Consider the following 27,772-nt stretch of genomic DNA (forward strand, 5'->3'; position numbering starts at 1 on the left):
TGCACTGCCAGCCAGACATCAGCTACAAAAGCAATAAAGAAATTATAGCCCTGTGTGCAAACACATCACTACTCAATTGATTTCCCAGAGACAGTGATATATTTTCTGACTCTGCTCAGGACGCCAGCTTTGGAAAGAATAAAATCAAAGCTGCGAGTAAGAGTTCATCAGTCGCCTTAAAACAGCAGTGCCATACATTATCATCTCTGCTTCCAGATGGACGCTGCGTTTAATAGTGCTATGGTAGCTTAATGAGCATAAAACCACTGCAGACCCAACCTATAAATATTTATACATTAAGAAATAAAGGTGAAATGTGCCTCAGCTGATCACACTGCACATCCCATGCACTCTGCTGATTGTTCCCTATGTAATGTAGATAGGACATTATTAAAAGTGAAACACATCTCATGGGTCAGCAATTGAAATAAAATATAAGATTGTTCTCACAGCTTCTAACCTTCCTCCCGCTGAAGGTGCATTGCAGCATGAGATTCAACTGATTTAGTGGATGTATTCAATTAGGGAGAGTGCTCTTCTCATCACCTAGTCCCTCCCCTTCGTTACAATCCATCATAATGAGCTGGCCTAGCAAAGTGACCAAGGGAAGAACTTTAATACTGCAAACAAGAAACTATGCGTAACAACAAAGCTAGACAAGCTTAATATGTTTAGGGGCCGATTTAATTAGCCGCGAGGTCCTGTAGGATGTGTGTCTGTGCACAAAACTGGTGGTAGTCATCTTATCGATGACTCCGACAACAGGGATGTAGACAGCTAAATGCTGATGGGTATTATACCAACATGTAGTAAATGTAGACTTACAGAAAGAGTGACAAGACACATTTACGACTGGCGTGCTGCAGATTGCGACAAGAGTGCATGCCGGCATCTGATCAGTGGCGGAACTACCATTGGTGCAGCAGGTGTGATACACCGGTGCCCATGGAGATAATGGGGACTGCTGCATGGGGAACTAGTGAGCTGTGGGCCCCAGTTCCCTCCTCCCCGCTTCCCTGCACCGGGGCCCATGGAGATAATGGGGACTGCTGCATGGGGAACTAGTGAGCTGTGGGCCCCAGTTCCCTCCTCCCCGCTTCCCTGCACCGGGGCCCACAGTTCGCTAGTTCAGCCTCTGAGTCCGACTGTCCTCACTTAACTTCCTGACAGTGAGTTTGCTGCTCTTAATGGGGCGATACGAGGACCCGGTGGCAGGATAAGGTACAACTGTTACTACAACTGAACTCCTGTTACCAGGGCCGGTGCTAGGGTCCATGGCGCCCTAGGCATTTTTAAAAAAGCGGCGCCCCCCCCCCCCGCGCAAAAATCGCCGCCCTCCTCCCTCCTCTCTTTACCTTGTCTCACCACCGCCTCTCTGCTCCGTCTCCTCCCCTCCACTCACTGACACTAGTAAGTGGAGGGGAGGAGACGGAGCAGAGAGGCGGCGGTGGTGACAAAATAGCCTCTTCCCCCCCTCCCCGTCCATCTGAATGCTGTGCGGCGGCCGTGACAGGTATGGTCAGCGGTCGCCGCACAGTTTTAAAGTATTTTAGAATACTGTGGCGCCCTCCAGAGCCCGGCGCCATAGGCAAGTGCCTAACCTTGCCTAATGGGAGCGCCGGGCCTGCCTGTTACTAGATCATACCCCTGTATGGACTCTACCTAGTAATACAATAAAATAGTGGAAATGACCTTACACTCTCACATACTGTATGTACCCTTACATAACATATAACCTGTGACCCCCCAGTATCACCAGAACCTGTGCAGCACAATAATATACTGAGCATTTCCCATTTGAGTAGAAATCTGGAAATAAAATGCAACCACTATTATCATTAAATTTATCATAAAACCAACTTTATTCTGCTAACCCACTCTAGAAATCACTGGCGCAGGACTCCTCTCCTCTAGAAATCACTGGCGCAGGACTCCTCTCCTCTAGAAAACACTGGCGCAGGACTCCTCTCCTCTAGAAATCACTGGCGCAGGACTCCTCTCCTCTAGAAATCACTGGCGCAGGACTCCTCTCCTCTAGAAATCACTGGCGCAGGACTCCTCTCCTCTAGAAATCACTGGCGCATGACTCCTCTCCTCTAGAAATCACTGGCGCAGGACTCCTCTCCTCTAGAAATCACTGGCGCAGGACTCCTCTCCTCTAGAAATCACTGGCGCAGGACTCCTCTCCTCTAGAAATCACTGGCGCAGGACTCCTCTCCTCTAGAAATCACTGCCGCAGGACTCCTCTCCTCTAGAAATCATTGGCGCAGGACTCCTCTCCTCTAGAAATCACTGCCGCAGGACTCCTCTCCTCTAGAAATCATTGGCGCAGGACTCCTCTCCTCTAGAAATCACTGCCGCAGGACTCCTCTCCTCTAGAAATCACTGGCGCAGGACTCCTCTCCTCTAGAAATCACTGGCGCAGGACTCCTCTCCTCTAGAAATCACTGGCGCAGGACTCCTCTCCTCTAGAAATCACAGTTCTGTGTACAGAAGCTACAGGTGTGTATAGAATATTTGTAAAAACAAATAAAATAGAAAATTGTCACGTAGATTCCCATTCTTTCTAAGGGCTCTATTGATTAAGCAGGGAAATGCCCTATCTGCTGCAAAAACCAACATTAATAGAGCCCACAAAATGGCTGCTTCATACAGGTGTTGAATCATAATGTCCAGGAGACTCCTGAATTTTCGGGAGTGTAGGTCATACTTGCCAACTTTCAAAAGTTGGCTTCTAGGAGCCTGCCGGCGGAGGTGGGCGTGACGGGGGCGGGGCTCCAAAATGTGAGTCATTTAGGACCCGCCCCGTGACGTAATGACGCAAACGCGTCATTGAACCTAATGAATCGCAGCGTTTTGAACCTAATTCTGCCCACTTCACTAGGAGGTGGGCAGATGCGGGAGATTGCCACACTCTCCTGGGAGTCCGTGAGACTCTTGCGAAATGCGGGAGTCTCCCGGACATTCCGGGAGAGTTGGCAAGTATGGTGTAGGTCATCCTCTTGGATACCACGTGACTTGCTCAAGTAATGTGAGGGGCCTTGATGACACAATCTGATGCGATTTGTATCCTTGTGACTCCGCCCCAGCTGTGGACACAAATCACCCACACGTGTCCTTTGTCTTGAAGGGGGAGGTCCAAAATGTATACAATGTGTTGAATAAACATTTACTACGATAATAGTTCCAGAAATATTACTTGTATAAGATGTATCTTTCCTATACACTGTATATTTTGAGCCTCATTTGTTAAGGGACATAAATGATTCAACTTCGAGTGCAAAGGACACTTATTGCCGCCTACGATTTCAGTGAGGGAAGGAGGCGGGGAAGGGGCGTTTGCCCGTAGTCAATGTACAGTAAGGTCGTACGAATCTCGGCGCACTCAGCAGCGTCCGATTCAAGCTCTGGGCATCTCAAAGGTCCTTGTATTTTAGTCGTATCTCTTGCTCCATACAAACATATAAAAGGGGAAGACGGCGCTATTGCAATTGCAGCGGAGCTATTAGCCTCTTGAGATGAGGCATACTTTCCTGTCTCTGCAGAGAATTTCTCCATCGGATATCAGCAGGTCCCAACATTCCAGCTATCATACAAGAATCCAGTACCAGGTTGTGAAAGCTGCAATAACAACGTGGATCGCAGAAGCACTACCTGGGACGTCTGCGAGGATTACACCATACCAAGCTCGTTTATATTTACGGAAGGGTAAGAGTCCATCTACTCCCTTTTTACTGCGGTGACAGTCGTGGAATGTTTTAATGTTTTGAAAGCTGTTTTATGCCTATGTCGGTATACATGGATTAAATTGTTAAATGGTGTTACACTACGGAGTTCCTTCTCTTTTTTATAACCATCAAAACGGGGAGGAATTTGACAAGGTGAAGTCGTGATCTTTCCATGAAGAGTGCAGGTTATGCTACATGCGTGATACCTTTTTCCTTCTAGTGAGTACATACCCTTGAGGGGTTAAGAAGATCGTGTTTATCACGTGGTGTTTGTATATATTACATATCACACGGGCATTAGAAGGATATTGATATTTGGACCAACTGGACTGTACAGGCTGTGCTATGTTTGTTTTTTCTTTTCCTTTTATATATTCATCTGAATGAGAAAAAAAGAGGAAATCTGATTCGTTCCACTACAGTGTGAAATATCGTTTTTTGGAATATAGACTTACAAACAGGACGTTTTTTGCAATAATAGTGGATTATTGAATATCACCATTAGCGCCGTCTTCCCCTTTTATATGTTTGTATGTATTTATTGTACTGTACTCAAAGGGGTTTGTGTACGTAAAGGTGAAGGGCTGCTTTTCAGGTGGGACCGCGCAGATATACTCCTATTTGTTTGTTGCTGTATCTCTTGCTCCAGCTACAGGTCTAGTCTAACTGCCGATTACTAGTGATGACGGTGATGTATGCATGCTGGGACATGCGTTTGTAATCAAGAGCAACCGTAAAAAATTATTTTATGTACAGTAGACATTAATTACATCTTAATAAATGTATTTCATGGGAAAACAAAACAAAACACTTTTGTTTGTTTTTTTAAATATACATATTTTGAGAACATGGAACATTAATTTTATGTGTGTTTTCATTTTCTGAGTGTTCTTTTGTGAGTTTGTGTTGCGTGCTGTAAGCTCCTTACTGAGGAAATTTTGCGAGAGTTCACTCGCGAGATCTCCTCAGTAAGCAGATTACTGAGCGCCGGGGACGGAGGACTGGACTGACAGTGCTCAGCAGCATTGATCGGGCTGGGGGCGCCCCCGCCCCCGGACCGATCAATAATGCTGCTGAGGACTTTGAAGGGCCCCCTGGATGTCCGAGGCCCCTGGGCTATAGCCCAGTTAGACCTCGGGTTAATCCGGCCCTGCATTTAGTATGTGTGGCTTAATGAATCAGGTCCTTTATGCTATCCAGACATGGCACTGATCATTGTTACTGATTAGAGGGGACACAGTTCCAGACAGAGGCGGCACTAGAGCGCTGTGGGCCCCAGTGCAAGGATGCAGGGAGGAGGGCACTGTACCGGTCACACCAAGGCTACAGTAATTCCGCTACTGGTTCCAGAGCACTATAAACTGTTATTTGTGTAGTATGCTTATATTTTTATTTTGTCACTGCGGGTAAGTGCGTTCCACTAAATCTATTACAGCTATTCATGCTTTATATATAAATAATAAATACAATATTTGTGGTAGAATAGGACAGTTTTACCCTACATATTTTCATTCTTCTCTGTGTTCTCCATATTATATATAGTTCAATACTCTGAGGATGGAGCTGTATCTAGGAATTAGATAAAATACATGAAAAGGCCTTATGTTCATTTTAGAATAAGGAATTCATTTTTTTAATATGGACAGCTCAACAGGGCTTCATAGGAGTTGATAGATGGAAAAAAAAGAATTACTTTGCCTCTGGCACAAAGTACACATTAATTTTTATTTTTAATTTAAACAAAATTTGCGTGACTACAACATGCTGCAAAAACCATCAAACTGCTGTAGAAGAAAAATAATGCGCTGGTTTATAAATCACTGGCATATAAAGCACAATGGTGCTACATAGGCAGTGATCTCAGGTACTCAGAAGAACTGATCCATAACATACAAAGAAAGCAGCATGTCCTGATCTACAGTGATTTAGTACATTCCTCTTTTTTTTCCATTGAAAAACATATATTATACCTTAACAGATATTACGGCAATGTGGTTTTCAATGTGGGGCTATCTCTCTGCAGTAGGTGGTTTGCAATATGGGGACTATCTTTCTGCATTAGGTGGTTTGCAATATGGGGACTATCTTTCTGCAGTAGGTGGTTTGCAATATAGGGGTATCTCTCTCTGCAGTAGATTGTTTGCAATGTGGGGGGTATCTCTCTGCAGTATGTGGTTTGCAATGTGGGGGGTATGTCTTTGCAGTAGGTGGTTTGCAATGTGGGGCTATGTCTCTGCAGTAGGTGGTTTGCAATGTGGGGGGTATGTCTCTGCAGTAGATGGTTTGCAATGTGCGGCTATCTCTCTGCAGTAGGTGGTTTGCAATATAGGGGTATCTCTCTCTGCAGTAGGTTGTTTGCAATGTGGGGGGTATGTCTCTGCAGTAGATGGTTTGCAATGTGCGGCTATCTCTCTGCAGTAGGTGGTTTGCAATGTGGGGAGTATCTTTCTGCAGTAGGTGGTTTGCAATGTAGGGGTATCTCTCTCTGCAGTAGGTTGTTTGCAATGTGGGGGGTATGTCTCTGCAGTAGATGATTTGCAATGTGCGGCTATCTCTCTGCAGTAGGTGGTTTGCAATGTGGGGGTATGTCTCTGCAGTAGGTGGTTTGCAATGTGGGGAGTATCTTTCTGCAGTAGTTGGTTTGCAATGTGGGATGTATGTCTCTGCAGTAGGTGGTTTGCAATGTGGGGGTATGTTTCTGCAGTAGGTGGTTTACAATGTGGGGGGTATGTCTCTGCAGTAGATGGTTTGCAATGTGGGGGCTATGTCTTTACAGTAGGTGGTTTGCAATGTGGGGGCTATGTCTTTACAGTAGGTGGTTTGCAATGTGGGGGCTATGTTTTTACAGTAGGTGGTTTGCAATGTGGGGGGTATGTCTTTGCAGTAGGTGGTTTGCAATGTGGGGGCTATGTCTTTGCAGTAGGTGGTTTGCAATGTGGGGGGTATGTCTCTGCAGCACGTGGTTTGCAATGTGGGGGCTATGTCTTTACAGTAGGTGGTTTGCAATGTGGGGGCTATGTCTTTACAGTAGGTCGTTTGCAATGTGGGGGCTATGTCTTTACAGTAGGTGGTTTGCAATGTGGGGGCTATGTCTTTACAGTAGGTGGTTTGCAATGTGGGGGGTATGTCTTTACAGTAGGTGGTTTGCAATGTGGGGTGTATGTCTCTGCAGCACGTGGTTTGCAATGTGGGGGGTACGTCTTTACAGTAGGTGGTTTGCAATGTGGGGGCTATGTCTTTACAGTAGGTGGTTTGCAATGTGGGGGGTATGTCTTTACAGTAGGTGGTTTGCAATGTGGGGGCTATGTCTTTACAGTAGGTGGTTTGCAATGTGGGGGGTATGTCTTTACAGTAGGTGGTTTGCAATGTGGGGGCTATGTCTTTACAGTAGGTGGTTTGCAATGTGGGGGCTATGTCTTTACAGTAGGTGGTTTGCAATGTGGGGGCTATGTCTTTACAGTAGGTGGTTTGCAATGTGGGGGGTATGTCTTTACAGTAGGTGGTTTGCAATGTGGGGGCTATGTCTTTACAGTAGGTGGTTTGCAATGTGGGGGCTATGTCTTTACAGTAGGTTTTTTGCAATGTGGGGGCTATGTCTTTACAGTAGGTGGTTTGCAATGTGGGGGGGTATGTCTCTGCAGTACGTGGTTTGCAATGTGGGGGCTATGTCTTTACAGTAGGTGGTTTGCAATGTGGGGGCTATGTCTTTACAGTAGGTGGTTTGCAATGTGGGGGGTATGTCTTTGCAGTAGGTGGTTTGCAATGTGGGGGGATATGTCTCTGCAGTACGTGGTTTGCAATGTGGGGTGTATGTCTTTGCAGTAGGTGGTTTGCAATGTGGGGGATATGTCTTTGCAGTAGGTGGTTTGCAATGTGGGGGATATGTCTTTGCAGTAGGTGGTTTGCAATGTGGGGTGTATGTCTCTGCAGTACATGGTTTGCAATGTGGGGGCTATGTCTTTACAGTAGGTGGTTTGCAATGTGGAGGCTATGTCTTTACAGTAAGTGGTTTGCAATGTGGGGGCTATGTCTTTACAGTAGGTGGTTTGCAATGTGGGGGGTATGTCTTTGCAGTAGGTGGTTTTCAATGTGGGGGGTATGTCTTTGCAGTAGGTGTTTTGCAATGTGGGGGGTACGGCTTTGCAGTAGGTGGTTTGCAATGTGGGGGATATGTATTTGCAGTAGGTGGTTTGCAATGTGGGGGGTATGTCTTTGCAGTAGGTGGTTTGCAATGTGGGGGGTATGTCTCTGCAGTACATGGTTTGCAATGTGGGGGCTATGTCTTTACAGTAGGTGGTTTGCAATGTGGAGGCTATGTCTTTACAGTAGGTGGTTTGCAATGTGGGGGCTATGTCTTTACAGTAGGTGGTTTGCAATGTGGGGGCTATGTCTTTACAGTAGGTAGTTTGCAATGTGGGGCTATGTCTCTGCAGTAGGTGGTTTGCAATGTGGGGGGTATGTCTTTGCAGTAGGTGGTTTGCAATGTGGGGGGTATGTCTTTGCAGTAGGTGGTTTGCAATGTGGGGGGTATGTCTCTGCAGTACGTGGTTTGCAATGTGGCGGTATCTTTCTACAGTAGGTGATATGCAATGTGGGGGTATGTCTCTGCATTATGTAGTTTACAATGGGAGCTATTTCTTTGCAATTTATGGATCACCATTATTTACTTAAATATATGTCTGGTAATAAGCCATTTTCTGTGCAGGAGAATGTGGCCATTGTTAGATGTAATGTGCACTAGTATAATATCCCACACACATGTGCATCATTTAAAATAATAAATAACTAAAACACCAACAATAAAAAGGCAAGAAGGGTTGCATTTCAGTTTAGGATACGGCCGAATCCATTTCTGAGGATTCAGAATTCGACCAAATCCAAAAATAATGGCTTTGGAGCACTAGTAAAAACAGAGGGACAAGACATAAATGAAAATGAAAAGCTCAATAGACAGATGTTCAACTTTTTCCAAAAAAGTTGCCTAATTACATACTTGTTTACTTTCCCAGAATGTTCCAAATGTCAAGGAGTCTTCATGGGCGAGAAGGTACTCTCCCGGGCCCCATTTGGAGGTGGGGCTTAATGACATGATGCATGTTGTTAAGCCATGCCCCACAATGTTTTGAATCAGACATTAGGACCCCCACACTTGTCAGCTGACCTCCCTCTAGGATCTCCTCAAGGGGAGAAAGCAAAGTTGGTAACTATATTTTACCGTGTAAAAGTGACAAAAACTAAACTTCTAGGAAAACTTTTCTTGATATAAATAAAGAAATTTTATGGTGTAATGTGATGAAGTTGGTGTGGTTTTCTTTATTCTGTACTTTTCATGAATGTGAGGTGAGGCGTTTCCAATGTGCTCTAATGAATTGGGTCAACTTAAAGGAATTTATAACATACTCATGTTAATAAAGTAAATACAGGTTGCATCTGGACATGAAAAAGACAATGGCAACCAAGAACATTAAAATAAAAAAAATATATGAACAACGTTAATTTCATTACAGTCTTCTATCCCTGGGCACGTGTAGACATGTCGAAATCATTTACTTTGTTGACTGCTATCAGATTCGAGCCTGAGGTAAAATAGTTATTTTACATTTGTGAAATTGAAAAATTCCTCACATACCCAATTCTTCAAGTTTTGATAAGAGCTTAGCACTGATTTATACTGGCTCCTTGCTGCTAAAATGCTCCTAGGAATTGTCCTGTCTGTACCAGCTCATAAATTGTGGGTTTTCATAAGTATGGTACTGTGCATTCCTACTTAATCTGCTTTATTTAACCTCTTCAGCTCCAGAGCTTCTAACAGGAGGGGAACCGTTAACGTGTACTTGTTGTCTACTGGCGGTGGAGGCAGCCATTTCGTGGCCTGAATCAATATTCACAAGAATACATTTTTTGACAGTCAAGTCATGCCTCAGTGAAGTCACTAGTACCCAGATAACCGATAGGGTAAATATTGCTTTGTCACAAAAAATGTCTACCTCTAACAAAGTGTAGGTGACAGGTCCATTTAATCACAGCAGGAAGCCGACTGAATTCATACATATCCTTCTAATGCAGATACAACTGTATAGCAACTTGTGTGAATCTACTTCTCCCTGAGTCAACTTACAGTGATCTTAATTCTGATTAAACGGTCATCAGCAAAATGGCGTAAGGGAAAAATCTTTAAAATATTACATATTGTCTATTGCCTTTTGAGAATTTCTACTCCCCCCATTTTCTTATTTGTAGAAAATATTTACTCATATAATAGGAAATGATGGCTGCAAACACTGACCATTTCTGTCAACACTTATAGCGAATTCATGAAGGTATGGTGGGGGTCAACATGCAGCTAGGTGGCCCCATGCAAAACCAAGAAGTCCTGCTTGAAATCTTCCCAATAAACTCTCCAGTGACCACAGTCATAGTAATTTCTTAACTATTGTTATTATTATTGTTATTTCATTAAATCCTAAAATGCAGATAGCATGTTACACTGTAGAATACAGCTTTGGTTTTCAATGTACACATTTCAAGCTTACCTGTCTCATCAGGGGTTACTGGGGAAGCGCTGTCTTGGGATAAGGTCGTCCAACTTGAGTCCTCATCACTGGGAGCTAGGTTCTGGATGCGATGCAGGGCACAGTCTGTCTTTGCTCCGGTTTTTGGGTGGTCTTTTTTAGTCTCTGGACTAGATGACACCGTTGGTATCAGACTATCCTCAGGACTTGGAGTCTTGTTGTGTTTTGGCCTTAGCACATCTCCGTTGGTGATAATGCCAGGACCTTGGCTAGTCATCCAGGTGGAGTTTAGCTCTTCCTTCTCTGCATGGCCATTAGTTAAACTCTGCTCATGGTCTCTGGAGGTCTCAAGATCAGCATAATAGTTAAGGAAGCTCTTGGTCCTTCTAGGAAGTAAGGGCAGAATTTCGGCGCTTTCTGGGTCATGTGGATCCTCATCTTTGCCTTCTAGCTTCTCTGAAATCCTCTTTACATCCTCCTCTACACTTATATTTTTGTTGGGATCTTGCTGTCCTTGTTCAGCAGCCTTTCTCAACTGGTTCTCTCCATTCTTCACCAGCTTGATATTTGAAGAGCTATTTGACAAAAGAGGTTGTGCTGCTGGGTCGGTCAAGCCCATCGCTGCCTGAATATTGGTCAGTGCATATTTTTTTCGGCATTTTGGAGGTGTGTCACTCTTTGTTTCCGTTTGTTTTACATCTGTGTTTAGTAATTCATTGTGAGAAGAGCGCAAGTTCAAGGTGTTGGGAGGATTAACTGGACCATTTCTATTCACTATGTCCGTTGCACTGTGGCTTGCCATAAACACTGGAAGTGTTTCCACACTTGAATCGACTATAAGAAACATTGAAAGGACAGCTTATCAGTCATCATTTCAAAGCCACATATAGGGGTAAATGTATCAAGCTGAGAGTTTTCCGGCGGGTTTGATTCTAGGTATTATTTATTTAATACATTCTACAAAATGATAGCTAGAAGCTGATTGGTTGCTATAGGCAACATCTCCACTTTTCAAACCCGCCGGAAAACTCTCAGCTTGATACAGTTACCCCCTAGCCTCATTTATGAATAACATTGACTTAAGTACACATATGCGACAACATTGCTATACATTACTACAGTCTACAAGAGAATCACCAAAAATCATGAAAGACAAGAGATATAGCAAATTGTGAGACCAGCATTAATGGAAAGTTGCACAGTGTTTGATGACGAGAACCCAAAGTATGGTTAAAAAAATAAAAAAAAAACTGCATACATTGCATTCATAGTAAGAAAAATCTATTTTTTTTTTAATTAAATATACCGTATATACTCGTGTATAAGCCGAGTTTTTCAGCATACTTTTGTATGCTGAAAAAGGGCACTCGGCTTATACACGGGTGAACTTACCTGGTGTCCGGTCCCTCGGCTGTCAACTTCTGCATATGCGTTCCAACAACAGGAAGTTCGGCATTTGGAACGCAAAGAAAAAATCTCTCTCTCTCGTTTTGTTTTTTTAATTTACAGTGCAATTACATAATGAACAAACAATACAGCCACCATGTTCATACATTTATATCCCTACCCCTTATATACCCCTTTATTTAGGTTAGGTTGTACCCAATGCCAGTGATTTTATAATCATTTATGAATGTTCCTTGTCATCTACTGTTATTTATGGCTTAGCTAAAAATAATTTCATAGATTGAACCTATCATTTTTATTTAGGTTTTTAAATTAGCGCTCTTTTCCACCCTAGGCTTATACTCGAGTCAATAAGTTTTCCCAGTTTTATGTAGTAAAATTAGGTGCCTCGGCTTATATTCGGCTCGACTTATACTCGAGTATATACGGTAGTGCTAATTTGTAAGATCTAATTACAGCTATTTAAGCAGTAAGTAAAGTTTCCCTCACAATAAATTGGATGCGGTGACTATACATTCATACATATGAACAGAAAATGAATTACAAATGTATAACACATGCTTTGCCATAATGAAGCAGCAAATTTTGTCTTCTTTCTGTTACAATAGAGAGGCACTCACAAGCAATGAATTGAGTCCCTCATTTATTGGGTGACCATTAGAAACATGTTCCTTTGAATTCTCCTATGCATCCACATAGCATATAAGCAAGTTTATGGTTCGTGTACACAAAGTTCTCACAATGAAGAGAATATAATAAGTAGAGATGGGCGGGTCCGGTTCTCCGAGAACCGAACCCACCCGAACTTTGGGTATCCGAGTACCGAGCTGAGCAGCTCGGTACTCTCCCGCCAATTCCGAATCCAAATCGAGGCCGAACGTCATTGTGACGTCGTCGGATCTCGGGACTCGGTTCTCGCGATACTTCAACTTTATAAATACACGCCTCCACAGCAATCCATCGCCATTTGACAGAGGGAGAGAGCAGGGTGTAGTCATAGGCTAATTAGAGCAGGGACAGAGAAAGAATACAATATTGTTCTTGCAATTGCTCTAACCAAAATCGCTAGTGCAGAGAGGAGGATAGAGGTTTATTATTTTTTCTTCATATTTGGCACTCCCCAGCGCTTTTGGGTTGTCCCCCATAATTGTGCATTAATATTTCTGGCTGTCAAAAGTCATATCTGTCAGCAGTATCTACTCAATAAATGTTAGCACTCCTCAGTGTTTTTGGGGTGTCCTCTCTAATTGTGCATTAATATTTCTGGCTGTCAAAAGTCATATCTGTCAGCAGTATCTACTCAATAATTTTAAGCACTCCTCAGTGTTTTTGGGGTGTCCTCTCTAATTGTGCATTAATATTTCTGGCTGTCAAAAGTCATATCTGTCAGCAGTATCTACTCAATAATTTTAAGCACTCCTCAGTGTTTTTGGGGTGTCCTCTCTAATTGTGCATTAATATTTCTGGCTGTCAAAAGTCATATCTGTCAGCAGTATCTACTCAATAAATTTTAGCACTCCTCTGTGTTTTTGGGGTGTCCTCCCTAATTGTGCATTAATATTTCTGGCTGTCAAAAGTCATATCTGTCAGCAGTATCTACTCAATAATTTTAAGCACTCCTCAGTGTTTTTGGGGTGTCCTCTCTAATTGTGCATTAATATTTCTGGCTGTCAAAAGTCATATCTGTCAGCAGTATCTACTCAATAAATTTTAGCACTCCTCTGTGTTTTTGGGGTGTCCTCCCTAATTGTGCATTAATATTTCTGGCTGTCAAAAGTCATATCTGTCAGCAGTATCTACTCAATAAATGTTAGCACTCCTCAGTGTTTTTGGGGTGTCCTCTCTAATTGTGCATTAATATTTCTGGCTGTCAAAAGTCATATCTGTCAGCAGTATCTACTCAATAATTTTAAGCACTCCTCAGTGTTTTTGGGGTGTCCTCTCTAATTGTGCATTAATATTTCTGGCTGTCAAAAGTCATATCTGTCAGCAGTATCTACTCAATAATTTTAAGCACTCCTCAGTGTTTTTGGGGTGTCCTCTCTAATTGTGCATTAATATTTCTGGCTGTCAAAAGTCATATCTGTCAGCAGTATCTACTCAATAAATTTTAGCACTCCTCTGTGTTTTTGGGGTGTCCTCCCTAATTGTGCATTAATATTTCTGGCTGTCAAAAGTCATATCTGTCAGCAGTATCTACTCAATAAATGTTAGCACTCCTCAGTGTTTTTGGGGTGTCCTCTCTAATTGTGCATTAATATTTCTGGCTGTCAAAAGTCATATCTGTCAGCAGTATCTACTCAATAATTTTAAGCACTCCTCAGTGTTTTTGGGGTGTCCTCTCTAATTGTGCATTAATATTTCTGGCTGTCAAAAGTCATATCTGTCAGCAGTATCTACTCAATAAATTTTAGCACTCCTCTGTGTTTTTGGGGTGTCCTCCCTAATTGTGCATTAATATTTCTGGCTGTCAAAAGTCATATCTGTCAGCAGTATCTACGCAATGGATTCAAAGCAGTCCACATATGATCTAAATGAGCAACCAGGTTCTGTCACCAGTCCTGATGTTAGTGTTCCCAGTACGTCATCTGGCCAAGGCGATGTCAAACAACAGAGTGTTTTCAAATTAGTGCAAAAAACAAAAACCAAAAAAAAATTTACTGTATTGAAGCGAAAACGAAGTGTAACTGAGCAAAAGTTAAGTGACGATAAAAAAAAAATTGCAAGCATGCCATTCTACACACGCAGTGGCAAAGAGAGAATGAGGCCTTCACCTTTGGCTATTAGTGGCAGATCCCAAAAAGTTACCCAGCCTACAATTGGTGCACAACTACTGTTACGCGTCAAAGCTGAGCTGCAAGATACCAGTGAGGCATTACAGGAGAATATTTGCTCTGATTCACAAATGACAACAATCCCTGTGGAGAGTCCATCCAACAGTGGGATGTCTAATCGTGAGCATTCTGCTGATGTGTGCCTTAATAGCCCGAGTGTAGCCGGTGATACCCAAATTGAGGATGCCACTTTGGAATTAGAAGAGGATGAGGGGGAGATTTGTGTAGGCGACGAGGGCGCTAATGAGGATGTTGATGAGGATGAGGTTGTTTGTGTAAGTCCTGCACCAGTGGCAGCAGTTCTGGCACGTGACAAGAAAAAGGCCATTGTCATGCCTGGGCATAAAACAAAAAAATCCACTTCTTATGTGTGGAATTATTTCTACCCAAATCCAGACAACAATTGTATAGCCATTTGTAGTGTATGTGAAGCCACAGTCAGTCGAGGGAGGGACCTTAACCATCTTGGAACCTCGTCTATGTTACGCCATTTAACGAGAGTTCATGGCAAAGTGTTGGGAAAAGCTGAAAGTTCTTCCCAAAAGAATACAAGCACTCCCTCATCAGCTAAGACCCTCCGCTCACCGACATACCGACGGCCACAAAATACACCCACCACACCATCCTCATCAATATCCTCAGTAGCGCTCGGAGTTAGCCCGGCATCCCACTTAAGGCTGGATGACTCCGGCACTATTATTGATTCCTCTGAAGAAAGCGTTAGTCCTGCTGCTGCTGTTGCTGCTGCTGGGGGTGAATCGTCATCCCAGAGGCAGGTGAATAAAATGAGCAGTCCTACATTTCAGCAATTAACTGTGAAACAATCCTTTGCGAGGGGAAGCAAATATGACAGCAGTCACCCAGTCGCCAAGCGAATCACAGACGCCATGGCTGCAATGTTAGTGTTAGATCTGCGTCCAATCTCCACCATAAACGCAGCTGGTTTTTCACAGTTAATTGAGGTTTTGTGTCCGCGTTACAGAATTCCATCGCGACACCATTTCTCCCGTAAAGCTATTCCACAACTATACCAAAAAGTGTGTAAAAATGTAGAGATTGCGCTGAAAAATGCCATTCTGCCCACTGTTCACTTAACCACAGATATGTGGACAAGTGGAAGTGGCCAAACCAAAGACTATATGACTGTGACAGCCCACTGGGTTGGTCATTCACCTTCACCAGCAGGAACAGCAGCAGCATGTACACCACTACGTAACATTTGTCACAGGCAGGCCACTCTTTGTATCACCGGCTTCACTAACAGGCATACGGCTGACAATTTGTTACGCAAACTGAGAGATGTGATTGATGCATGGCTTATACCACTCGGACTCTCCCCAGGGTATGTCATTTCAGATAACGCCAACAATATAGTGCGAGCATTACAGCTGGGTGATTTCCAACATATTCCCTGTTTTGCTCACACCATCAACTTGGTGGTGCAGAGCTTCCTACGAAACAACCGTGAGGTGCAGGAGATGCTTTCGGTGGCCCGTAAAATTTCAGGCCATTTCAGGCATTCAGCCACAGCATGTAGGAGATTACAGCAGCTCCAAGAGCAGTTTAACTTGCCCTGCCACCAACTTAAGCAAGAGGTGGTAACTCGGTGGAATTCCACCCTGTACATGCTTCAGAGGATGGAGGAACAGCGCAAAGCCATCCAAGCATATTGCACAAGTCATGACATTGGGAAAGGAGGGGGGATGTATTTCACTCTTGCACAGTGGGGAATCCTTTCAGTGCTGTGCAAGGTGCTGAAACCATTTGAAGTTGTGACATGTGAGGTCAGTGCAGACTCTGCTAGTTTGAGCCAAGTCATTCCTTTAATTAGACTATTGGAAAAGCAGCTTGAGAAAATGAAGGAGGAGCTGAAAGCAAGCAATTCAGCAAAGTATGTTGGCCTTGTCGATCAAGTACTTAATTCGCTTCACAATGATCCTCGAGTTATTAAGATCTTGAACTCGGATCAGTACGTTTTGGCCACTGTGCTTGATCCAAGGTTTAAAACCTACATTGAGTCTTTACTTGTAAATGAGCGAGATGTGAACTTTTGCAAGGAGCTATTGCTCAGCAAGTTGGCCGCTGAACTGGGCCTCGGCTTGACGACGTGTCCTCCTTCACTTTCTCAAGCTGTTGCTCGTAAAAAATTAAATTTCCAAAAAAGAAGCAGGGAAGACACAGGGGGCAGACGAGAACAATTTAACATCTGGGCTGGTTTGAAGGATTTTTCAAAACAAAGTGTCACTTTGCCCATAAGTCCATCCAATATGAGTATAAACATGCAAAGGATGGTGGAGGATTACTTTCAAGAGGTAGTTGATATGGAAATGTCAGACAGTCCCTTTCCTTACTGGGAAGAAAAGCAAGCTATTTGGAAACCCATGTACAAACTTGCTTTGCAATACCTAAGCTGCCCACCCTCCAGTGTGTACTCTGAACGAGTGTTCAGCACAGCAGGGAACTTAGTCAGTGATCGCCGTAGAAGGTTACTTCCCAAAAATGTGGAGAAAATGATGTTTATAAAAATGAACTACATCTTCCACGAGGAAGGCCTTCACCATCCAAGACATGCAAGCACTGACTGTTCTCTAATGGCGGATTCAAGCGGCGATGAATTGATAGTCTGTGATGATGACGATAACACTGATGAGGGTGAGGATGAAGCTGAAGATGATGCCGATAACATCTTTTTAAAACTTTCTATGTAAGTGTAGGGTGCAATCTACCCCCAAAGAGGAAAGGGACTTGTGGCATTTCCATATCACATACCATCTTGAAAGGCTGCTGTTAGGGCAATTTATCCTTAAGGGTAGGGTGTCATAGACAGAGTGACCCTAAACTGGCTTTGTCCATTTTTCATAATATTGTACAGTCTATAATGGCTGAATTTTTTAGTATTTTATACAAGTGGAGGGGGGCCTAGAGAGACAGAAACCAAACTGGCTTTCTCCATGTCAATTAATATTGTACAGTCTATAATGGCTGAATTTTTTAGTATTTTATACAAGTGGAGGGGGGCCTAGAGAGACAGAAACCAAACTGTCTTTCTCCATGTCAATTAATATTGTACAGTCTATAATGGCTGAATTTTTTAGTATTTTATACAAGTGGAGGGGGGCCTAGAGAGACAGAAACCAAACTGGCTTTCTCCATGTCAATTAATATTGTACAGTCTATAATGGCTGAATTTTTTAGTATTTTATACAAGTGGAGGGGGGCCTAGAGAGACAGAAACCAAACTGTCTTTCTCCATGTCAATTAATATTGTACAGTCTATAATGGCTGAATTTTTTAGTATTTTATACAAGTGGAGGGGGGCCTAGAGAGACAGAAACCAAACTGGCTTTCTCCATGTCAATTAATATTGTACAGTCTATAATGGCTGAATTTTTTAGTATTTTATACAAGTGGAGGGGGGCCTAGAGAGACAGAAACCAAACTGGCTTTCTCCATGTCAATTAATATTGTACAGTCTATAATGGCTGAATTTTTTAGTATTTTATACAAGTGGAGGGGGGCCTAGAGAGACAGAAACCAAACTGGCTTTCTCCATGTCAATTAATATTGTACAGTCTATAATGGCTGAATTTTTTAGTATTTTATACAAGTGGAGGGGGGCCTAGAGAGACAGAAACCAAACTGGCTTTCTCCATGTCAATTAATATTGTACAGTCTATAATGGCTGAATTTTTTGGTATTTTATACAAGTGGAGGGGGGCCTTGAGAGACAGAAACCAAACTGGCTTTTTCCATTTCTTTACATATTTAACTATAAGTGTAGGGTGTAATATACATTCAAAGACGATGGCTGCATTGCCAATATGCATAGATGGAGAGGAAGACAATCTGTTTTGTGTGTAGAATAGGCCTACCAACGAAGAATTAAACTGTTTTTTGGGATGATTTATTACCTCAACAATTAGATTACTTGTCTCTAAAACAGTTGGAGCACTAAATTGGGTTAATTTAGGCCCAAAAACATGGATTTTCCCAAAAAATAGCAAAACAAAACCAAACAAAACCAAAACCAAAACCAAAACACGCAATGGAGGTTTTGCAAAACCAAAACCAAAACCAAAACACGACGGTAATCCAGATCCAAAACCGAATCCAAAACCAAAACACGGGGGTCAGTGACCATCTCTAATAATAAGCGGCAGAGCACAGGGGACCACACAGGATATGGATTGAAAAAATGCTTTATCTCTGTAAAAAATATTTTCTAATAACAGAATAACTTTTCTTTCTACTATTTTGACTATTTAAAAAAAATAAAATTGAATACATTTTTTTTTTTTTTGAAAGTCCAGGTTTCCAGTTCCACTGAACATGCGCAAAGCGACAATCCAGGTCACGTATGCATATATGCCTCCACACCGGCCTGACAAAGGGTTTAGCGTAATCACTGTCAGCCAGTAGCGCTGGGCATCTGAGTATCACAAAGCATGGGGAAGCATTGCAGGACTTCTTCGCCAATAATGGGGCTTTGATAAATAGGAAAAAATCCCTAAATCCGCCAAAACAATCCCTTTTGGCCAGTTCTAGGGATTTTCTCCTACTGATATAAAGACCCCTTAGCCTTTAACTTTAACATTTACCCTTTTGTGATTAAGGTGATTGGACCTGTTGGTGATGGGTAAGCTTGTTGCTTCATTGAACAATATCTCTGTCGTGTGTGAAAACATTAAAGGGCCACCTAGTAAGGAACTGTAGTAATTTAGTTGATGTTACGTCATGTATTGGGAGTATAGAAGTGCTGTTTACAGTATTTCAGTCACGTAAATACCCCTCCTCCATACAGCTAGATTTACTCAGTATCATTTGGAGAGTTGATATTGCAATATTGATCCTCATTCACTTCTCCTGTATCAGAGTAAATAGAAATCTACTTTACAAAGCCGTGTTTGGGTTGGTGAGAGATGTGATTTTGGAGTTTTACAGCTTGAATATACTCTCCATAAGGATTCTAGTGCGGCTGATGTACAATCTAACCTGGTCCTGCCAAAAGCGTTGTGTATCAAGGTATATCGATATGTTCTGAAGACTCTAATGTAACATAACCATTTTAATTTGTGAAAGAACCTATTGGAACAGAAGATATAGTAACAGTTAGTTCTAGAAATCTTTACAAGCTATTCCAGAGTCCCGTCAAAGCAATTTGAAATTGGAATTGCAGGCACTCAACCATCGTGATTGATAAATCTTGACATATGCTGTGAGCTTTCTAGACATAACTGTTGCTGCATTTGTCCGTAAAAAAACACTAGAGCCTAAAAAATGCTCAAATACATTCAACATTATGTTTTTTTTTGTATCTAACTACATTTTGTATCAGACAAGAGGTCTATAGATAATAAACCCAGTCATTGTTATTTAATGGCAATTATATATATGTATCTATTATTATATCAACTTCTCTCCTTGAGGATGTTTTTCTAGTCACAGAAGTAAAAAATGGACAGAAACAAATGTCATAAGTATTTATGTCTACGTAACTATGACACATTTATACACTTTCTAAAAACAAAACAAAAAAACAACTATAATGTTATTATAAAAATAGGTAAAAGAAAGTTAGATATCATCACAAAATGTTGGAATAAAATAATAAATTAAATGAGATAAAACAGAAATAATAAAGTCAGCACACATAAAACAAATGCATGGCATGTTACACCAAACAGAGTAGGGATTCTAACCTTGAAGGACTTCAGACATGGGTCACAATGGCGTCAGGAATGGATCAGGATAGAGGTTAAAGTTAGCAATCTGAAAGAGGCATGATTGGAAAATTACAACCAAGGAAACAAAAATCAACGAAATCAAGGAAACAAAACAAAAATCAAATATAACTCAATCAACAAATACATGGTAATAAATAATAATAACTGGTAAAAAAATATCTAAAGTGTAAAAAAACAAAAATCAAACTAAAAAGTAAAGCTGTATTTGTAAGCCATAATTGACTGTCACTTATAAAGGGAGAAAATGAATGATAAAATATGTTAATTGGAGGATCATCTCATGTGCATTAAAGGATAACTCCACCCAAAATGTAAATTGGGAAAACTCACCCCGGCTTATGCTACAACAGATTTTAGAGAAAGAGCTGAAATTCCAACAGGGCTGTTTCAGTCTCTGTCCGATCAATGTCTGTATAAGAAACTGATACAACTGTTGTACATAGTTTCTGATTTTTGGGGAATTTGGGTGTTGTGTAAAACCTACCTACATTTTAAATGAAGTTACCCTTTAATTAGAGACTAATTACATTGGTTAATGTTTCCAGAACGTGTCTCTAAGATTGTGTGCATTAATACTTTATTAGTTCCACCTGTGGTTCCCATGTAACTGACCATTTAATAAGTGGGGTGTATTTTCACACTGGACATTGGGTCCATTGATAGGAATACAGCACTATATACCTAACACATTGTTATCAATCTACAAATGGACCTTACTCAGCAAGATATTGGTCAGTGCCACAGGCTTGAAAAGTCCTGAAAGGGATTCAGGAACAAGATATTGGATTCACTGAATGAAGTAACTTGGAGAGCATTTGGATAAGAGACAAAAAGGTGGCTACTCATTGTAAATTAAAGTGTACGTACCAGCTCCTGAAGTAGAAAAGCTCTATTACCTTTGTTCAATGACATGTCCATCTTTGTGGACCAATTTTGCTTTTTATATATTTTAAAGTAAATGGTCTTCTTTTTCCAATTAAACACTACCTAGATACGGTCATTGGCTAGATAGACTTTCTACTTGAGTGTCCTAGCACTATTATTATTATTGTAGATTTGTAAGGTGCCACAGTGCTGTAGAGTTGACAGGGACAGACCAGGTAGACAAAATAAACGCAGACATGAAAACAAACATTATCTGCAACAAGCAAAACTCCTTCTGTCCTGTTGGTTTGGGGTGGGTGCTGCATATGACGATCAGTACAACCACCACCGCGTCATCTGGCCAACGTCAGCAGTGTTGGATTGTATTGTAAATGTGGAAATGATGCCAGTTTTTATGGTCTATTTTTGGATAAAGATCTTTTGTGGGAGTCAGGTAATTTGTTTAGACACAGCTGGTGACCATGAGTGGTCCTAAGGGATCCTTTTGCCCTCCCCCTCTTCTCCTCTAAATAAACGTCTGACCAGAAAGTACAGTACCTCTGTGAGCAGTATGAAAGCAGAGTGATGCCGATAGTGATGCAGATAGAGTTGGGGGTGGAGAAGGTTAGTATACATGTCAGGAGAAGGTTTTATCTGGAAGGTGGTATGAGCTGCCGTACTATTCACAACGGCGCACACTGATCCTTCATCCCGCTGTTGCTCAGCAGTTCTCTGGCTGTCGGCTTCTTGCGAGACATCTTACACTGGTTCTTGACCCAGCTACTGAAAAGCACCCGGGACGCCGTTACCGTCGGGATGACTGTCCATCGCAAATGGCAGTGGGGGGACTCCCTCCCAGGGTAGCATTAAGGTTGGTCCTCATTAGAGTAAAAGGGCGCAGCCCCCCTGCCGGTTATAATGTTTTTTGCCCTGCATTTATTTTGTGAAGACTGTTAAGTTACTGAAACCAACTGTTCTGTTGGATTACTTGTTGACTGACCCTGCTTGTTCCTGGATACTCCTTATCTGTTGGTCGTCTCGACCCTTGGCTTTGTTTTTGGACCCTCCTTGCTCGCTGCCTGCCCTGACGTTCTGGCTTGACACAGGTATTTCTGTTTGCTGCCTGCTCTTAATCATTTGCTCTGGTACTGGTTATTCTGTACTTCCATCCTACCATATTCCATTGCTACCTGGTTTCTAAGATAAACTCTTACTTCTCTGAGTACAAGACTTGGGGGCGCCTGAGTACCTGTGAGAATATCGCTCTCTATGGGAAAGGCAGCCGCGATGGTCCCCCTGGCCGCCGCGACTCATTGCCCCCAGTCTGTCTTTGTTCCGGCCGTCTCCATGACGACCGGAACGCCACTGCTGCCTCCTCATCCCAGTTGCCTGGACAACAGCCAAAACGCTCTCTTCTTTCTGCCGCCGCACCCGGCAAGTTGTCAAACATCCGGGCGTGCGCACGCAAATCTGATAAAGTTATTACAGCCTCCTGAGGCTGACTAGTGCAGCTGGAGATCCTGCATTTTCATTGGGCACCATGATTATTTAAGGCAGGGAGAGCTTATACCGTTCAGTTCTCTGTTAGCATGCCTGCTCCTGTCTGTTTTGCTGATATGTTTGGATTGGTTCTTTGTGTATGACCCTCTGCTTGATTTCCTGGATTGTGGATTGTTATCTTATTGCTCTGACCTCTGCTTTGTTATCTGAATTCCTTTGTTTGCAGCCAGCCCGGACCTTTTGCCCATATCTCATCACCTTACCTGCTTCGGACCCTTGACCACGGACTATTCCTGACCTTGCTTTGCATGTCATTGCCGCTAATACACGCTGCACTATATTAATCAGCTTGTACTACGCTGAGTGTAAGACCTGGAGGCATTTGAGTACCTGTGAGCGCAACAAGCTCTACGGGAAAGGCGGCTGCTATAGGTGAAGACCTCTACACTCTGTTCTACAAGCTCATGATAGCAGTCGTTAGCCATAACAGTTCTAAGAGTTTATCTGGTTTCCAGTGGGAGCCGTTACAGAAGGACAGTAAGAATGGTGATGCTTCAAATGGGCTGTTAAATTGCTTTGTGCTCCAGGCACTGATGCAGAATGTACTGAAAGCCTTTCTGTAAAAACGCCTACATTGATTTATTTCTTTATAGCTCTTTTATATAAATCATAAGAAAGCTTTAAAACAATCGGAATAGTGTGTCTTTAATATGCACATGCAGCTAGAATAAACAGTGGGTTTCATTTATATTGATCACTTCAAGAACAGGTAATGTAACTCTAAATAATCTCATTATTTTAAGGAGCTGGTAGGTACACTGTACATTCCAAATCTGTAACCCTAAGAAGGGCTCGTACACATGGGCATTGAAAAGTATCACTGGGCAGCTGAGCATCGCTCTCCTGTTCTGGTGAACCATTATTGATAAATCGGGTGGAAACAGATTTTCTATCACTGCAACAAGCAACAAACAAAAATCTTCGTTATCACCCCGATTTATTAAAAAGGCCCCTAAATGATTAACTTAACACTTACAAAAGGGGAATTATTTGTTCCAACTCTCTAATCCATAGATCAGTGATTATTAGATATTTCCATTGATGTTAAAAAGTTGAATTTACTAGCGGATGTTTAAAGATCTTGGTGTTTTTCCATTCATTTCAAAGGAATTTCCACTTATTTAAATGAGAAAAGCTCCATCCATATTGCATTTTCCATTACTAGCCAAACAGACTAGTTATAGAATAAACCAAGAGAACAAAGAAGTACAAAATCTCTGTCTAATAGAACTCAGTAAAACAATACTCCACACTCTCAATCTATAAACATATGAAAGCAATTTAATAAATAAGATATATATTTATTAAATAAACATCCTAATAATGCAAGCTGATACATATTAAAAATACATATAGAAAACCAATTATTTCATAAGGGAAGCTATCAATAATAAAACATAAAATAAGATAAATAAAGGTCAAGTGCCCAGTACTAAGCATATACAGGACCTATCTGTCCTGTATAATACATATCCATTACTCAGCAGGGATATATCGCTAGTAAAGCTCTAGCTGACCGAGACTAGGCAGGTTCCTTTAACATAGAGTGGTTAGTTAGTAATATACTATATGTATATTCCTCTCTCTCTATACTTAGCAGTATGTATGATATACAAGCCAGCTGGAGGAGGCTAACAATTTTTCCTTAGCGTATTAACATCTAGTCCACATTAAAAGTAATCTGCAAACAATTACTGAAGCAGAATAATCAGATTTCTATTGTACTCAGTAAAACAGAACAAAGTCTATCATGATATTCAGAGCTCATTACAATGTTCCGCAGCAAGAACTTTGTTGGAACACTTAAGCATATATTTACTAAAACGTAAATGCAGAGGTGTTGTCTATAGCAACCAATCAGATTCTAGCTATCATTTTCTAGAATGTGCAGGATAAATGATAGCTAGAATCTGATTGGTTTCTATAGGCAACACCTCAACTGTTCCTTTTTAAAAGTTTTAGTAGATCTACCCCTTAAACTTAGCTTTCCCCAAGCATCTCATAGATGAACAAAACGTCAATCAGCGTAAGAGATATAAATACATTATTCACTGCTCACAGACACACTCTATTCACAATATTCACCACTCAAAGGACCACCGGCTGACGCGTTTCTCCACAATTGTTGTTTCATCACAGGCACACCTTAGAACAGTTATAGAATAGTCTGACATTTGGACAGCCTTCTGGAGTTGTCAGGTCAATACCAAAATATCCTGCATTGTTTTTGCATGCGCTCTGAGCACAAGGCAGCATTGTTCATACTATGTTACTAACCTGTTTCAAAGTATCTATTAACCACAAGGACCTGCATGAAAATGTAATACAGTAAATAAATCATCTTCTCCTGTAAAAACAATTACACAATTATAGCCGGAGTAAGTGTGTATAAAAAATGTCTTGAATCTGAAGAACACGTTTCTGCCAGGAAATGAATCACTTTTAATCTCCTTAAAATCGGCCAGCATTACACAGGATATCACATACCTAGACCATCTACTCTTTTCTCTGAGACTGCATGCAATCACTTAAATATGTTACCCATTACAGGAAAGGGATCCAGACTACACCCAGACTGGAATACACAAAAGGGGCAAGCTTAACTCTTTTAGTGCCAGCACATGAACTACATATAAGGGAGGAACCGTGAATAATAATGTTGAACACACGCAGGTCAGGTATAATGTCTGCTTTACACCGGTCTGCACCAATTACACTATATGTCCTTGCTGTATAATTATTTTTTATTGAAAAGTATTTGATATCTTCTGTACCTTGCACACTTGTCCCATCATTCTTTATTTTCAATGTTAAATTAATTTACAATATAGTATACACCAACTTGCCTAGACTTTTTTAAATCTCCCAATCGCTATAAAACACAGAAAAAAATTAAATAATCATAATTGTTTGTACCAAGTCTTTTTTTTCCCCATCAATATTTTTTATTGAAAATGTTACAAAAAGAGAAATGAGGGGGTAGAAAAAAAAAGGGAAGGGGTACTCTGCCAAATCTTAAGTCAATGAAGCATGTTTTTTTTATTATCAATGTCAATTGATTTTTTTAAAAATAAAGTGAATTCACTGGTCATATTTAAAAATCTCAGAGTATTTACCATTCATTTTAATGTGCCCAACCAGTTGAATTGAATGGAGCCATTGAAATGAATGGGTGAAAGTTTCTATTACTAGCCAAACAGACTAGTTATAGAACAGTCTGTCGCTTGGAAACCCTTTTGGAATGGTGAGATGGATTCCAAATGAACCTACATTCTCCCTTGTCCTCATGGCTCCCGAGAAGTGTGCTATGGTTTATTATCACATCAGTAGGCATCCAGAAGTCTTTAGTTAAGAGGTTAATTTATCTGTAGACACTTTGATTATGCTGCATAGTGAAAACTTCCACTGCAATTACATTATTGAAATAGTAGTAAGAAATTCTATTTTGAATATGATGAAAGTCAAAAGGTTACGAGAACAGGTCTGAAAATCCAATAAAATAACAATATTAATCACTTATTCTAGATATTTGTACCTGCTACTGGCCTATTCTAAAGCTGTGCGGTTTTGCAAGACATACTGTATTTATAAATAAACTATAATCTGCAGTAATAGGATAGTACCACACTGTAGCTAAATGCAAAACAAAATGAAAGCACTAACTTTAAATAGCAGCTAATAATAGTCAAGCAGACAGTCTCTCATAGTACCTTTGTTTACTAAGTAAGCATGATACAAAGATATATAGTGCAAGTTTATTAATATAATGTCATTTTATAGGAATATTTATATTTATCATTTTATGAAATACACTAGCATGTCAATTACTAAGCCATGCTCAACACTTCAACATCTCCACAATAAGGGGTGGCATAACACTACAATATACAGGGTAATTAGTGCTTTAGTTAAGAAAAAGCCTAAAGGGAAATTGCTGGCTCATTAAACTTTTCTGGCAAACTCCTTTTATATAAGCTGTCCCCTGTAGTGAAAAGGGGACACCCCCCCCCCCCCAGAACCTCCTGGTATGTGCACAGGTTGTGTCAGGTGTGCCCTCATGCTGTTGGTGCCTAAACTTAGGACTACCAGCTGCCGGCCCAACCTCTTCTACCAGCCTATTATTTTGGACTGTCCTTCAAGGCTCACACTCTTATCCTCGGTGATTTACTTGCCTGCAACACTCTAAACAGCAGACTTCAGTGCTACACAGTAAAGTAAGTTGTAGCTTTGAAGACCGACAACGCACACATGAACTCACGCTGTGTATTGCTTCTTCCACCTGTGCCCTGGCTTATATTTTGTTTGCCTTTTGCCATGCCTGCGTGGGTTAAGTGGTGTGGTGACAGGGCAGAGAGGAAAAGGGAGGAATGCTTACTGCCTGCTGCCTGAGCCTTGGACTTCACAGATGGATGGCACAATGTTCAGGGTTACCAAGAGACATTTAGGGCTCAAGTACAGCAAATTATTGGGGCCTCTTCCATAGCCACTGAGGGGGATGTTTCTAGACTAAGGTTAGTGCCTCCTCCCACTACACAGGCAGCCCAGGGCCCCCAGGCAGGCCCAGGACGTGGTATATTGTAACCCCTTCCCCACCTCTTTGCACCCCCGACAATGTCTGCAGTGCTATCTGCAAATGCTGGACAAATCAAAGAGACCGTGGAGGAGATGAGGGACTGGAGTGAAAATTCTTGGTATGCACCCTGATGAAATATCCTGCACACAAGCTTAGGCCAACCTGAACAAGAGACACTAATCACACAAAACTCACATTATTGGAACACTCAATCCGTACAGTTCTCATCAACAGAGCTATATTGAATAACACTGGATGGCAGTAATTAAAGCCATGAGCTGGGGTGGCTCCTGGCTTCAGGTAGATGGAGGGTTCCCAGTGCTATACAACAGAAAGCTATATTGTGAGGGGAAGGACGACCCCTTCAAACTCTAGATGCACTGTGTGATTTGTCCTGTGTATGTGGGCTCCCTTCTATGACAAACTTTTGGAAATTATTTTACTACTATGTAATTACATCAGCACAATTGACACTATGTGGTGTCGGGAGCTGGACCTCTGAGCTGCTATGTCCCTCAATACCTGCAGTTTCCCAAATGATGGCCATCGA

General features: G+C 41.6%; 1 protein-coding gene across 9 annotated transcripts in view; it reads right to left on the reverse strand.

Moving 5' to 3' along the window:
* The window catches only part of APBB2 (amyloid beta precursor protein binding family B member 2), a 252,123-nt gene that overhangs the window by 137,878 nt on the left and 86,473 nt on the right, over positions 1-27,772 (reverse strand). For 7 of the 9 annotated variants that reach the window (XM_075194986.1, XM_075194977.1, XM_075194960.1 and 4 more), the window contains one exon: positions 10,262-11,074. In XM_075194986.1, coding sequence (XP_075051087.1) covers positions 10,262-11,074 — 813 coding nt within the window. Of the gene's footprint in view, positions 1-10,261; positions 11,075-20,180; positions 20,251-27,772 lie in introns of all 9 variants that reach the window. The other 2 variants (XM_075194969.1, XM_075194943.1) reach the window with 1 other exon arrangement.

Source organism: Mixophyes fleayi, chromosome 1 (assembly GCF_038048845.1).
Source record: "Mixophyes fleayi isolate aMixFle1 chromosome 1, aMixFle1.hap1, whole genome shotgun sequence".
Lineage (NCBI taxonomy): Eukaryota > Metazoa > Chordata > Amphibia > Anura > Limnodynastidae > Mixophyes > Mixophyes fleayi.